At 39.8% G+C, this 14,215-nt stretch overlaps 1 protein-coding gene across 11 annotated transcripts in view; it reads right to left on the bottom strand.

Annotated features, from left to right (window-relative positions):
• The window catches only part of robo2 (roundabout, axon guidance receptor, homolog 2 (Drosophila)), a 415,989-nt gene that overhangs the window by 181,028 nt on the left and 220,746 nt on the right, over positions 1–14,215 (bottom strand). For 2 of the 11 annotated variants that reach the window (XM_058745023.1, XM_058745028.1), the window contains exon 1: positions 10,883–11,589. The exons of the other annotated variants lie outside the window; for them this stretch is intronic. In XM_058745023.1, the coding sequence (XP_058601006.1) occupies positions 10,883–10,940 (58 nt within the window). In that variant the 5' untranslated portion in view covers positions 10,941–11,589. Of the gene's footprint in view, positions 1–10,882; positions 11,590–14,215 lie in introns of those variants that run through there. 11 annotated transcript variants of the gene reach the window in all.

Here is a 14,215-nt window from a genome sequence, read left to right as displayed (position 1 = left end):
TAACGGATGGTGGAGGACAGAAATAGTAGTTTGAAATGTTTTTCTTTCTTTCCGAGCCTGCTGCTGAGCCATCTACAGCACATTTCCATAAAGTTCTTCAAGTCATGGCATCTCCTCACCCACAAACAGGACCACTGTTTCTCTGAGACACCAATGAGAACAAATGGAGACTATCACAACTCTCCTGAAATCCAGGAAATCACACACATCTACTCAAGAGTTTCAGAAAAGATCTCAAAACTCTGTTCAGATCAGTTACCAAATTATCTAAGCTTCTCTACATAAATATATAGCTCTACATTTTTATTTTTCCCCTAGGGTTTTTAGGAGAAACATCTGATCTTCATCTATGCTTCAAAGAAACATAACCGAGAACCATGAAAGAGCAATAAAACCTCAGAGCAATAAAATATTCTTCTGGGCACAGATGACCACATATGCCACCTCCACCGCTGTTCTATTAGCTCCGCCACGCATTTATTCATGTGCAAAGCAGAAGGCTGGGGAGCTTTGATGATCTTCTTCGTAATTATTTTTATTGGTTCCCCTGAGATTCATCAGCCCACCGTTCAAATCAATAGCCAGAGCTTCTACCCACCCACTGCAGCAAGGCCAGAAAGCCCCAGAGGACGCATCACTTATTGTGTGTGTGTGGAGCTGTGATCAGAGGTTACCACGGGCAACGTCCCAAAGGTGTTCTAATTACACTGTTCCATTGGCAATAAATAAAAGGCGAGGAAAGAGATCACTGTTTGACGAATGGCTATCTCAGGATTTTGATGCGGATTAACGTTAATTGAATTAGTATGCGCCTGAAGGAACGTCACAGTAGAACATCATTAATGGTTCACTGAGCATACATACGAGAAAATACTTTCCTTGTTTATTTATTTATTTATTATATTTTAAGCAGCAAAAAACAAAGTTGAGACTGAAAGAATGGGGTCAAAATGGCAGCGACTGACTATCTATCTATCTATCTATCTATCTATCTATCTATCTATCTATCTATCTATCTATCTATCTATCTATCTATCTATCTATCTATCTATCTATTCATTAATCAATCGATCAATCCATTGACTTTTCCAGCTATCCATACATCTTTATATATATATATATATATATATATATGTGTATATATAATTGTCAATCTATCCATCAATCTATCTACACCTCTCCACCTGTCTATCATTTATTCATCTATCTATCTATGCATTCATCCATCTATCCATCTAATTTCAAGACTTTTTAAACATTTTCAAAAATTTAAAACATGGCTTATTTTGACAAACTTGCCAGGGACCACATCCCTGTTCTCAGTCTTGTCAAATCTTATGGGAAACAAAGTGAATTTGCTCTGAAAACTTATCAAACACACAAACAAACATGAAAAAACTCAAATGCTGGCAGGGTTTGAGTTTTATGGAAGCCCTTTAACCCTGATACTGGTTATACTTCAATTCCAGGCACTGGAAGTTCTCTCTCTCTGAGATGAATATCTTCACTCGGGCTAGTCTGACAGCGACTCGTTCATCATGTCATCAGTGGAAAATATAAAAATGTCTGTGGGGAAACAGGGATGATGTTACTGGATGCTTTCAGACATAGCTCTGAATACACACATGGCACAACCTTGCACGGACAGGAAAATTCATCATGTCGCCACCGTGTCACCCTACACACACACAACGCCTGCCCTCCGACGTCCCACAGAGGCCTGGATGCACAATAACTTTGGTGGGTAAGTCTTGAAAACGTATCTCAGATACACAAACAAACCCCAGTAAACCTGAGCAGTGCGGTATCTGACCTGTCTCCATCTGCACAGACATACACGTGGAAAGCAAACACGAGAGAGCCTGATAATTCCAGGAAGCCTATTTCTCTTCAAAAAAAGGAATGTTTCCAGATATTGCCTTCCAATGTATCTCGCTCTCTTTTACACACACTCTTCCCCTGCAGTGAGTTATTGACTTTGTATCAGTGTACGCTTCCCGAGTCCGCTCCTGCGGTGAGATATAAATAGACACAACTGGAGAAATGAGAATTTAATAATCAAAGATAATGGCTTTGTACATATTTATACTTCAGCGGCTTCTACTTCCTGTCAAGTTGTCTCCTTCATTCTCAAATCTTTCCCCACACCTCTATGTTCTCCTCACAGGATACGAGTTCTCTTTCCCTCCATCTCCGTCTGCCGCTTTCTATCAGCAGTCGTCCCTCTATCGCTCTCTCCCATCAGGAAATGACCTGTCAGGGCCTTGAGAGAAAAAAGGAAAGGCATGGAAGACAGAATTCCACATTCAGAGGAGGGCAGCAACCCTCATCAGCACGTTCGCCAGTGCCTCAAACCCCTCGTTTTCGTCCTTTCACTCCCTCCTTTCTTCTGCATTCACATCAACTCTCTCGTTTTCTCTCAGGCTGATGAATGGATGAAAGGAATCTAAGGTCTGGCCTTTATGAAGGACCGGGTGTGATGTTTTCAGGGATGTTAGGCCTACTGTTTGCACATTTATGAAGTTTCAACAATTCGATTTGGTGCAATTCAGAAAATAAATTGTCAATAAATCACACAATTTGAGTGTGAATCAATGCATTTCACAATTGTCCAGCATGAGCTGTAGTTCAATACTTATGTTTAGAGAACTGAACAAAGCCACAACTCATCAACTAGCCATAGCAAATAACTGCTAAAGAAATTATATGTGTGCAGATGATTCTCTACTAATAGCCAAACAAGTTTTTTTTCCGTTGCTTTCCGCAGTGGTTGAAAGCCCTCGTTATCATGCACTTTTTGTACATATTTATTCAACATCTATTTAACATGCCATGATTGTCTTGTAAAATAATGTGGGTCAGGTCAGCGTGGACACTTTGAAATGGGCTCCCGCAGGTGTGAGTTTGTTTGACTTTGTGAAAATATTGTGGTGCCGGGTCTTTTATAACAGCATGTGTGTGCTAACATCAGAGCTATGTAGGGCTTTGTGTGTGTGCATATGCACCCACACCCTAATGAACACGCACACACACAGGTGTTCTGCGGCATACCTTGCTCATTCTTTGCATCCTGGTGACAGCTGATCTTTGAACGGCTCTGAAGAGCAGCGACGGCTTTGTGGAGTGACATAAAAAGCGGTATGATTGTCTCCTGACATACAGTAATGTCTTTAGTATACCTCACAGTTCATGGTCCAAAGTCAACAGAGGGTAAAATAAATAAAACCTATATGCTTTTGAAGAGAACGAAAGAAAGGTGGCCACATTAGTCACTAGAGTTGAGAGAAGGCAGTTTTATTGCAGAATATGTGGGCGGCTGCTGTTAAACACATGGGCATGTCACTGACTTGGCTGCAGTCTTTGCCCGCTGGTCCCAGCTGAATTGAGGTATAGACTGCAGGTATAGTGAAAGATACAGTGTGCCTGGAATGCAAGTTAATGAAAAGCTTGAGCCCTGGGACCAGCCCAAGTCTCTTTTAGTAAGCCAAAGCAGGTCCGGTGAGATTTATAAGTCTCATTTCATAGAAGGCTTAATCTGAACATCTCTGCAGAGGGTAGAGAGATGAGACTTTAAGTTTAAATCAGTTAGAAGTCTGTAGGGGTCTGCTTTACATGATAAGAACTTTATATGTATGATAAAGACAAGAACCTTTAGACTGAAACCAAGAGTAAACAAGTGTGCAATTATAATAATAATTCTTCTTACAAACAATTATTCTACAGCTTAAATAGTGATTATAGGGTACATACATGCAAAAAAATAAAAAATAAATAATATATATATATATATATTACAAAGTTGATGTTTTAAAGACCACTATTGCATTTTATATATGGAAGTACTCAGGGAATTCTCACCATTTTCCATGTAGATTCAGCTGTTGACTCAATGTGTTGTCAGACAGGTCTTATTCATGACAGATGCGCTGCCTTATCAAATTTACCTCAGCTATGTACATGAAAGGTCATCAACAGACTCAGGTAACCAACAAAAGTCATGCCTGAACCTCACATGGACTTTGCCCAGGAAACCAAACACGGATTTCAAGAGTTGTTTGCTGACAGAAAACATATTTATGCAGCTGTGCTGATGAGTCACTGATATCATTACTTGGGAAACTTTGCCACAAATGACATTGCAACGATTAATATCCAACTTACTGTATAAAATGAAATCTTGAATTTAAACCTACAATCCTGCTTTCAAAACTGAGAGTATCTACAAGAAACTGTGTGGTAACTCCAAGTAACTGAAATGGACATTTATAATTTCATCTACAATTACGACATCTGAATAAAAACCCTAATATACCTAATCAAGCCAGTTTCTACACTGTAAAAAATGCAACTGCACATTTTCCAGTTTACGAAGCCTTTTGAGTCTCATATACTAAAAAATGCTATTTTCTTGAAACTACATAAAAACCCTTGTCAGACCAACAAAATTACCCCAAATGTTGTCCCAACTAGTCAAATACAGTTGTCTGAACAAAGAATTTCATATTGTTGAAATGTTAAGGCTTTGTGAGTTCCCAGCATGCATGAATTAATTATGCAGTTACTGTTATAGGATTATTGTTTTGCTGTTTGCTGACTTCATTTAAACTTTGTTGTTGTTGTTTTATCATTATTGTTAGTTATTTGTTGTACTGTGATTTGTTGTATTTGTTCCACCGTTCATGAGGTTATTGTCTAGTTTTGAGGCCTAGAGTATGTTCAACCACTTTTGTCTGTTATCTTAGTCTTGTAAGTTGTCTTACAAACAAAGACAATATTGTCTACTTATTGGACTAACTTATCCATTAATGTTTGTTATTTGTAAACAAGTAAAAAAGTTCACAGAACATAATTTGAGACACACTGGAAAAGCATTACAAGTCTTTAACTAACAAAACTGTGTTAGCTGAACAAAAAACAGACATGTGACTTGGGTTGAGTGAACAACTTGGTCCAAAGTTGAGTAAACTCAAAAAAGCTGTGCAGCACGTTGCCTTGAAATTTTAAGTTAAGTCAACTTGAAATTTTTTACAGTGCAAACCTCGGTAAGTCTCAGCTTTTAATTGTGAATCGGACGGAAAAATCGCTTAATTTAAATATACAATCCTAAATCTAAACCTATAATTTAGACTGTTAAGTATACTTAACTTCACAAGTGTTGTACAACAACCCTAAATATCAACCTACAAAGCCCTTTCTAATCCTGGCTGAAACTAAACTTGCCTCAAACAAACTTGCCGCAAAGTTATAAAATCTGCTCAGTAAAACTTTCTCTGTGATAATCAAAAGGCCTGGTCTCGCACGCGCAGCGGGCGGTCTGAAGCGCAGCAGTCAGCGCGTGCCGTGATGCATGAGAGTGAAGGTGGCAGCATGGAAGATTTTATACACTGCCCTGCACTGCTCTTCTCTGCATTACTGCCCTGACGCGCATGACGGATGCGCTTTGGAGTGCCGGGCAGTCTCTCTGTCTTCAGCTGCTCCACTGCGGCTGAGCCTCATCCATTTTCATGACCGGCAGAGCTGCTTTTAATCTCACTGTCTTCTCCGCAGTGTCTCATACGTATCAGGCGCAGGCTGGAGCGAGTCCCGGACCAAAGGGAAAAACCACAGCTCTGGGATTTGATTATTCTGAAAAAATAGCGTTAGCTGAATTTCATTTAAATTCTTTATCTGGGCTGTACCACTCGGTGTGTGTGTGGGTTCCTCTTATCTGTTTGTGTTATGTTGTGTTGAGTCATTCAGCCTTGACACAGATCCTTTCTTATCTAAGAGCTGCCGAGAGACAACTAAACGAGGGCAAGGTAAAGCCAACGGATGAAAGAGCAAATGACACTTTCTCAAACATGACTTTGTGGACTGAAGAAGTCAGTGGATTGTACAAACTGTGTTCGGTCGAGTCTGTTGACTGTCAAATGGAGAGAAAGATAATGGCCAGGCCGCTATCTCCAAAGAACGATCTCTAGCCAGAGAAATTGTCCCTAATACTTATCGCACTGTAGTTTCCTTTCTGACTGGCAGTCTGGGTCTAGGAAACTAGGGAAAGTGCATGCCCTTCATTGAAGGAAAATCTGACACTTGGCTCATTCGCTTTTGTTTATTCACATTAAAGACCAAATGAATTGGCTCAACAAATCCAGATTTCTTTAGTATTTTTGACCATTTGGACAGTTTTCAACTGATCAGATTAGGAGACCAAGTGGCCTGCCAACTTGGCCAGACTGGGAAACCAGCCTAGCTTAGGGAGGTTTAGGTGTTTTTTCCCCCAACCCTTAATTGGATATAATTATTATTTTTCCTCCACTTTCTGGAAGAGAAAGAATGTGCATATCTTCAGTTTCTAAGAGTACAGCATACATACATTAAAGCTAACCCATGTAGTAAAAGTCTGAAAACTGATTGGTCTTTAAATGAAAAAAAGTTATCTTAGGCTTTATCCACTTTTTAGGAAATAATATGTATCTTGCGACTCAACAGAGTATTATCAGTAAGTACATGTGCAGAGCAAAGAGTTTACATTATGTATATTTGATCTTGTTAGCAAGTCTGGGGAATTCTGTTTCATGGAAAAAATACTACATCAGTGGAGTCTTCAGGAAATTTCTGCACATTGTCACTTGTTATAAAAGCTACGAACTGAAATTACGTGTCAAATATGATACAGGATCAACGCTTAGAATTGAACTGCGAGAAAAGACCTGACAGCAACTGGAAAGCAACTGTAACTTCTTGTGTTGTATTGAGTTTAACTAAACCTAAAAGACAAAAATTAGTCCACATCAAGTCATTTTCTAATCCCAAAAACAAATGAAACATCTAACGAAGAACATGGTCCCCGCGCTGAGTCTCACACCACCGCATCCTCTTTCTAGAAAATGTCATAGGCATGCTTGACTGAGAGCGAGCCAAGCAGATGAAAACGCCTTGGTCTCATCCTCCCAAAGCTCTTCTCCAACTCTAATGTATATAATCTCCTCACTTTGTGCTGCTTGTGACATTTCCATTGAGAGAAACTGCTAAAATGCAGCTACTCCACTGCATCACATTCCCGATTCAACAGCCGCCTTTAAATGTCATTCATCCACTCTCACATTTACAGCCATTGGTGGCGTGAATCAACAAAATTACTGTCAACAAAAACTGTGAACGAGAGAAATACGTCTTGTACTTTTTTCGTCGCACTTCCTGAGGCTGAGTTTGGCTTGACGTAGAGTTTGTTGCTTGCAAAGGAAGTAATTATCAATTATAAGACGGATTTGGCTGATTCTCAGAGGAGGAAGAGGCAGGTTTAGAGTGTTTAAGTGATACTCTAAGTATAGCAGCAATGGTGTAATACTATCCAGCCTCCCATGCTGAGATACTCAATGCTCTTTCTGCCTGATACTACAACAATGTCAGCAAAGTGCCCACACGCTGACCCTCGACTTTAACCCTCATTATAGATTCCCTACACCCTCCGCTCTCTCTTTGCTCGCCCATCATCTCCTCTCTCGCTCCAGCTATCCGTCACATTCTTTCTTCAAGAGCCCATCCTTGTTTTAATCTGAGCGCTAAACTGAGAAACAGTCACACATCTTCACATGCACAAACACTCCCTGACTCCAGTGTGGTTGCTTTGTGGTTTCGAGCCATGTACGCGTCATTACCACAGGCCTCTCTTCGAAAATGAGGCACAATTACGACAGCGATGCATCACAGCCAAACCAACTAGTGCAGAACAATTCCATTTAAACCCAGCTTTTATGATGTCTCACTTGTAAAGACCCCAGATCAGACCCACCTCGCAACTACAAGTTTAATTACTGATCTCAATCAATTACTTTGAGTACTTTGGTACTATCAAACACACTACGAATTTAAGAAAATCAAAACATCCATAACAAGAGACCCAATTAATCTTACATGCATCTCTTCCAGACTATCAGATCAGATCTCAGTAATGTCAAATGTTGCAATCAGAAGTCTCAATATGATTTGAAACCGTTTTCCTTAAATTCTTTTTTGAAACCAAACAATCTAAGTTAAGGTAAATTTCCTAAGGAATTTTAGGAGAAGCTACAACTCATTGAACTATCAAGCTTGTCTGTTGTTTCTCCTAAAATTCTTTAGGAGAAACACTCGAGATAACCTCGATACTTCAGTAAAGAGATAAAGGAGCAACCTCTAAGCAATCAAAGGTTCCTCTGGTGTTCATGAAAACCACACTGACATTTTGTTGCAGATGTATTACCTACAGTTATATATTTCTCCTTGCCTCTTTCAGTCACGACTGGCAGACACACATACACTCTATTCTGGGTTTTAGTTTCTCCTGACAGTGCAGAACTGAAGCTTCAGCATGCAGACAGATACAGCGGCGTCATTACAGCGGACCCACAAGGGACCGCTGGCAGGCAGGTGCACGTCTCCTCACTTCCACCAGGGGAGCTTGGGAGTGGGGCATAGTCTTGTTCTCTGCTCTCGGTTATGAACACTACTAAAAGCAGCAAAGTTAACCAAGGGATTAGACCCAGGATAATAGCAGAAAACTGGGACGTGGGAACATAGGGACAAAAGCATTGACCCTAAAGCTTCAAGGACAAAATACTGCAGCCAAGAGTAAGCATTTCTGCTGTATCTTATAACATCAACTAGATTTTTAAATTTTCTGAAGAAACAAGTGAAAAGTGTCCACCTAAGACTCTATGATTCAAGTCCCTTCATCAATGTAAGTCTATGCATTTTTTCACCCATGCTAGGCAAAAATGATCCAATCGGACTATCACAATTACTAAAGATCTTCAAAACTGGAATAAAAATGATCAGTCTTACAGACTAGCTGCATCAAATCAACATCAAAACAAGAAGAACATCAGGTTTGTCCTGTCTCACTAACTCTGAACCCCAAAAACTATTTTCTCCCAAGTCTCCATTCATACCCCTCCCTCTCCGAGCAGCATTAATCACCACGGCCCTGAACAGAACCAAATGACTACGGTCATTGAAGCCCAGGACAGCTTTGTTACAAACACAGCCTTTTCTGAATGCATCTCCACAGCCTTTTTTTGTCTGCTTGGAGAGGGCTGCTCCTCAAACCGGCTCCTCCTTCCACCAGAACGGCCGGATTACCTCTCACAGACCAGTCGGACAGGGAAAGATGAGGGTTACGGGGCAAACGGTTCGCCGGGGTGATTCATGGGCTCTTCTAGAAAGACCTACACCCCTCTTACCCTCCAAAAACTAAGGGCCATGCCTTCAACCAGTGCCTAGCAACCAGCAGCTGGGGCGCAACAGAAATGGGGAAGGACAGGGAGCTTCTGAGCTGAATTGGGCTAGACTAGCAGGCTCCATGGTAGATACAGGGACAAAAACAGGAGACAAACAGCAAGACAAGTGCAGAAGCTGGAAGGACAATGGCAGAAGCTGTAGCCTGACTCAGCCCCTCATCAGTCACTGTAACATCTACTGGCCTTATTCTCTTTAAAGAGTTCAAACAAAAACCCAAGCAAACACTGTTAAGTGCAAAACGGTATTTCGGACAAAGACGCTCTTGACACAGCTAATGTAATGTGTATGCGACTGTCTCAAAGACAGATATGAACTGTTCACATCATGAAAAGAACCCAAATACAACCCACACCAGTTTCGAGTGCAGTTTGCCTTATCTAAACACACCATACACTATAATTAGGCATATTAATTTTTATTCTCTTAAGATACAGACTTAATGGCTGGACACGCCAATCTGACTACATCAAGTGATTTGTTTCACACCATTAATAATATCTTCATTAGCAATTAATTAAAAATCTAACAAGTGTTCATTGTCCATTACTCATTTAGTTATGATATATATCAGAGACTTCCAAATAGACAGAAGTGATTGGCTTCCAAACTCCTTTATGACTTGATCTATACAACAAAACTGAGCAGTTTAGGAAGCTTAGGGAATGCAGTGAAAAGACATGAACAGATGTGAGGAAATAAACATGCTGTTTCAAATATGACATAAATCATATAAGCCTCTGTGAGTTTTACTGGAATAATAATCCTTATGTAATATTTTAAAAAGCAGAACGGCTAAGCAAGAGGGTTTAATGAAACCAAACACAGACATATCAGAAGATGCAACTAATAACACCAGTTCAGAATTTAATATCCATATTGAAAGCTCTTCAGAATTCGGTGCAGACTATTGTGTCTAGTGTCATTGGTTCAGCTGATTGTTTCATACTCTTGGACTGATGAAATCTCATTCTGGATCATGTTTGTATATCCATTTCATTGCAAAAACAATCTCAAATGATCAGTTTGTCATTCTTAAACCCTATGTTTGTCCTTTGGGGTCCATATGTGCAATCTTTGCGCCACGCCTTGCGCATCCTCTGGTGCTTTTCACAGCAGGTGTCACCCCACATTCTGAGACTGCCGCGACTGTGGCACCTGCTGTGGAAAGCACTAGTTGGTACCTAACCACACTGCTTTTAACGCTGGAGTTATAAATATGAACTACACCAGAAGTTGAACACATTTTTGGACAAATCATACTAAACAAGTATGTTTTCCCCTCCAAGTACAAATCATTTTCCACAAACAGTATACGCAGGAACGTAACATTCTTATTCGGACTAAAACTAAACTAAACACGTTCCCAAGTGATGCCTGAAAAAAGTGTCCAAAATACAATTCATTGATGTATCCACGAAACAAAATAAATAAATAAATAATAACAACGAATACAACTCTGTATAAAGTTAAAGTATGCATTTGGCAGGGTGATACACGAACCGCTAAGTCTCAGAAAACTAAAAAAAAAAAAAAAAATATATATATATATATATATATATATATATATATCTTATACAAAGCTAAAGGGTTCTACTAAAACGGAGCATAAAAAGTAACTCACCATCCACTTGGTTAAAGTATACTAATCCACAGAGTAAAAGGTGTGTTAGAGGACTCATTCTGTCATAGTCCACATCCACTCCACACCTCAGTTCTCAAACACTGGACAAGTTTCTCCTCTTTTAGTATTTGGAGTATGTGGGAACTCTCAGTAGCCGCTCAGATCCAGCTGAAATGTCAGATGAGTATTCGCTGGGCTCATGGTGTCTTTCTGGATGAGGAATGAGATCCACGCGCACCAGTGAGGATTGAACTAGTGTCTGTCAGCCCGTGGGTTATACCATGCCTTATACCAGCTTTTGATTTCTGTCCTAACGGGACTACAAAACAGCAGAAGCGAGTCCGAAACAGCAACGAGCACGCGTAAAGACAGATGCGGATCTGTCCAAACGCGCGTGGAAATGTTGCGCGCTCCGGTTCCTTCAACAGCTTCTGAAGCACCTTACAGATCGCTTCCACGACCCTCTCCGGTTTTTAAAGTGTAAATATGTCTTCTCGTTTCATTACACTCTTAACTCCGCGTCCAGAAAGCCGCTCCAAAGTTCCGTGGCGCGCCGTTAAATCCAGCGTAAATCGGTCGGGGTGGCGCTGGCCCCGTGCGATCGCTCTCTGTGAGTCTACAGCAGAGTGAATGTGATCAGTCTTAGGAAGGGCGAGAGCTCCGCAGCGCTCCTACAGTTCCATAACTGACACCCCTGTGCGCACAGCTCCCGGGCCGAGCCAAGACTGACGCTCATGCTAGAGGAAGAAACAGCGAGGGGGAGGAGAGCGGGAGGAGTGGAGGAGGAGGAGGAGGATGCTGTGGGCAGAGGTGGCTGGGGAGCGCTCAAAGCTTCTCTCCGATCTTGGCTCACAGCTTTCCATGGTGTTATCCACAAAGTTGACCCAAAGCGCCACACGATCGGCACCACGCCAAACGAAAAGACAGTATGACCACCAATAATATATAATAATTATACAAAATATAAACAAAGTAAAATGAAACTGATACAAATTTATTATTATTATTTATCTTTACCATTTTAATTTGATTTTATTCCTTGTAAATAACCTGGGATATAGCCTATAAAATATGTATTATATTATTTATATAATATTATTTATATTATTATATTTATTTATCATTTTAATTATAATTACACTTATGTTTCTTTTTAATTTAATTTACATTTTCATACAAATATTTAAAAAACAACAATTATAAAACATTTTCACAAGATACATGTATTCAATATAATAAAATACGAAACTTAATATTATGATAGATAGATAGATAGATAGATAGATAGATAGATAGATAGATAGATAGATAGATAGATAGATAGATAGATAGATAGATAATGCAGAGCGGAAGACCACCGTTCACTGAAATATTATCTTCTAGTCTCAGCTCTAAGACTGTATAATTGGTTTCATTAAAATTTGATGGGCTGTCTTGCATTAGGTGGATAATACTGAGGAGGTCAAACACACAAATCTCATTTCCTGAGAGGGAATTAACTTACACACTGACGTTAAATGTAATTTTGACGGGCAATATGTATGCTATTGCTTTGCGTTATTAAAACAAATACATGCAGTTTTTCCTTCACTTTATGTTATTTAGACGCGTTCGGTTAAGGATTCTTATTTTAAATTTAATTTGAGAGAGAGTGTCAGGCAGGGTGAATAAATGCTGTGAAATGTGCCGCAGCTGAACCGCGCAGGAGCACGGGCTTGTGTCTGCATCTCCATCCGAGCGTGGACGCACTGGATGCCGCCTGGCTGCTTTAATCCACCTTGTGTGGACGAATCTTTAGCGCCCCCTAATGGTACAGTAAAACCCAGGCCGAATCAAACAAAGACCTCTGAGCTTTCATAGTTCCAAATATCATATGCCAGAGAAGCCCAAGGACCAATTTAGAAAAATGTTAACCTTAAGATATATTTCAAAGAAGCAATCCAAAGGAGGCAAAAAAAAAAAAAAAATCTATAAAATCCAACATTCAGATCAATATGGGTTCTTTTCAGTTTACCTATAAAATATCCTCACCACATTCACATTTCTAATCATTTTAGAACCCTTCACTCTTATGAAAATACTCTTTTTATATTTACAGTTACATTACTCTAGTAAAATCATGCTAAATTTTCTAAAAATTTAAAATTAAAATTTCTAAAATTAAAAATCTCTATTTACCACCAGCATGCTTAGAACATTCAGAAAGCAAATTTCAGCATAGTCAAAAAACAAACAAACAAACAAAAAAAACACACATACACACACACACCTTTATTGCAATTTGATTTGCAGTTACTAGAAATACAATTACAACTGTGACATACAGTCATAATTACCTTTTTATTAATTCATTAAGTAATTGAATTACATTTTACAGATTAAAGACCAATTTCACACTTTTTTTCCAAAACTGCCACTGTGCACATTATCTCTGATTTATTCCAGTTCTAGTTAAAAAATGTGTCGCTTAGTTGAACTCAAGCATATCTGGAATAAAAGATGCTTTGAATTCAGCGTGAAACCTTGAATCAATAGCAGTCAAACCTGAGGCACTGGGGCCGATTAAAGCAGACCTGTAAAATCATCAAACAAGGCCTGACTCTTCAGAGGAGCGGTTGGACTTGTGCAGGCAACACAGGGGCCGGATTCCCTGCACGAGCGGGACGCTGGAATCCCCCGCTTTCAAACTGATTTCTTACATCAAAGCAAAATAAAAGCCCTTCTGTGGAAATCATTCAAAAACAGACACTTAAAAACAAATATCTGTTCTTCTCTCATCCCCTTCTTTCAACTACTCTCGCTCATGCTCCGAACTCCTGCTGCATTTCATACACACACACACACACACACACACACACACACACACACACACCTTTGCAGTGTCATCACAGTGCTTCTTTTAAAAAGAGGGCTCTCAGTAGGTACATAATGATAGCTTTGACTCGCAGAAGCATTTTCCACCTCTTCTGTTTGTTTGTGAGGCGACATGTTGGAGCTTGTGAGGTTTTTGCTGCTGCAACATTTAGTTTGTGGTGAATGCTGTCAACAAGCCAGATCCAGCAATCTTCTTGATAGTTTAATCCATGCGTGTGAGCCTCACGATGAATGTGAATTCATTATTCCTTTGTCAGCCCAACCACTAGCAACGCAGGTAGCTGGTATAGAATGGGACGCCACTGAATCGCTCCTCTGATATGACGTCACATTTCAATTGTATGAATGTACAGGGAATGAAAAGGCACAAACTTCAAAACATGGACACCATGTTACATGATAATCCTTCTGATAATGCCTCTTAATAAGACTACTACTATTTCAACAAATGTTGAGAAA

The sequence above is a fragment of the Onychostoma macrolepis genome, chromosome 15 (assembly GCF_012432095.1).
Source record: "Onychostoma macrolepis isolate SWU-2019 chromosome 15, ASM1243209v1, whole genome shotgun sequence".
Classification (NCBI taxonomy): Eukaryota; Metazoa; Chordata; class Actinopteri; order Cypriniformes; family Cyprinidae; genus Onychostoma; species Onychostoma macrolepis.
Note: the sequence above shows the minus strand (reverse complement) of the source record. Positions and strands in the feature narration are given on the sequence as shown.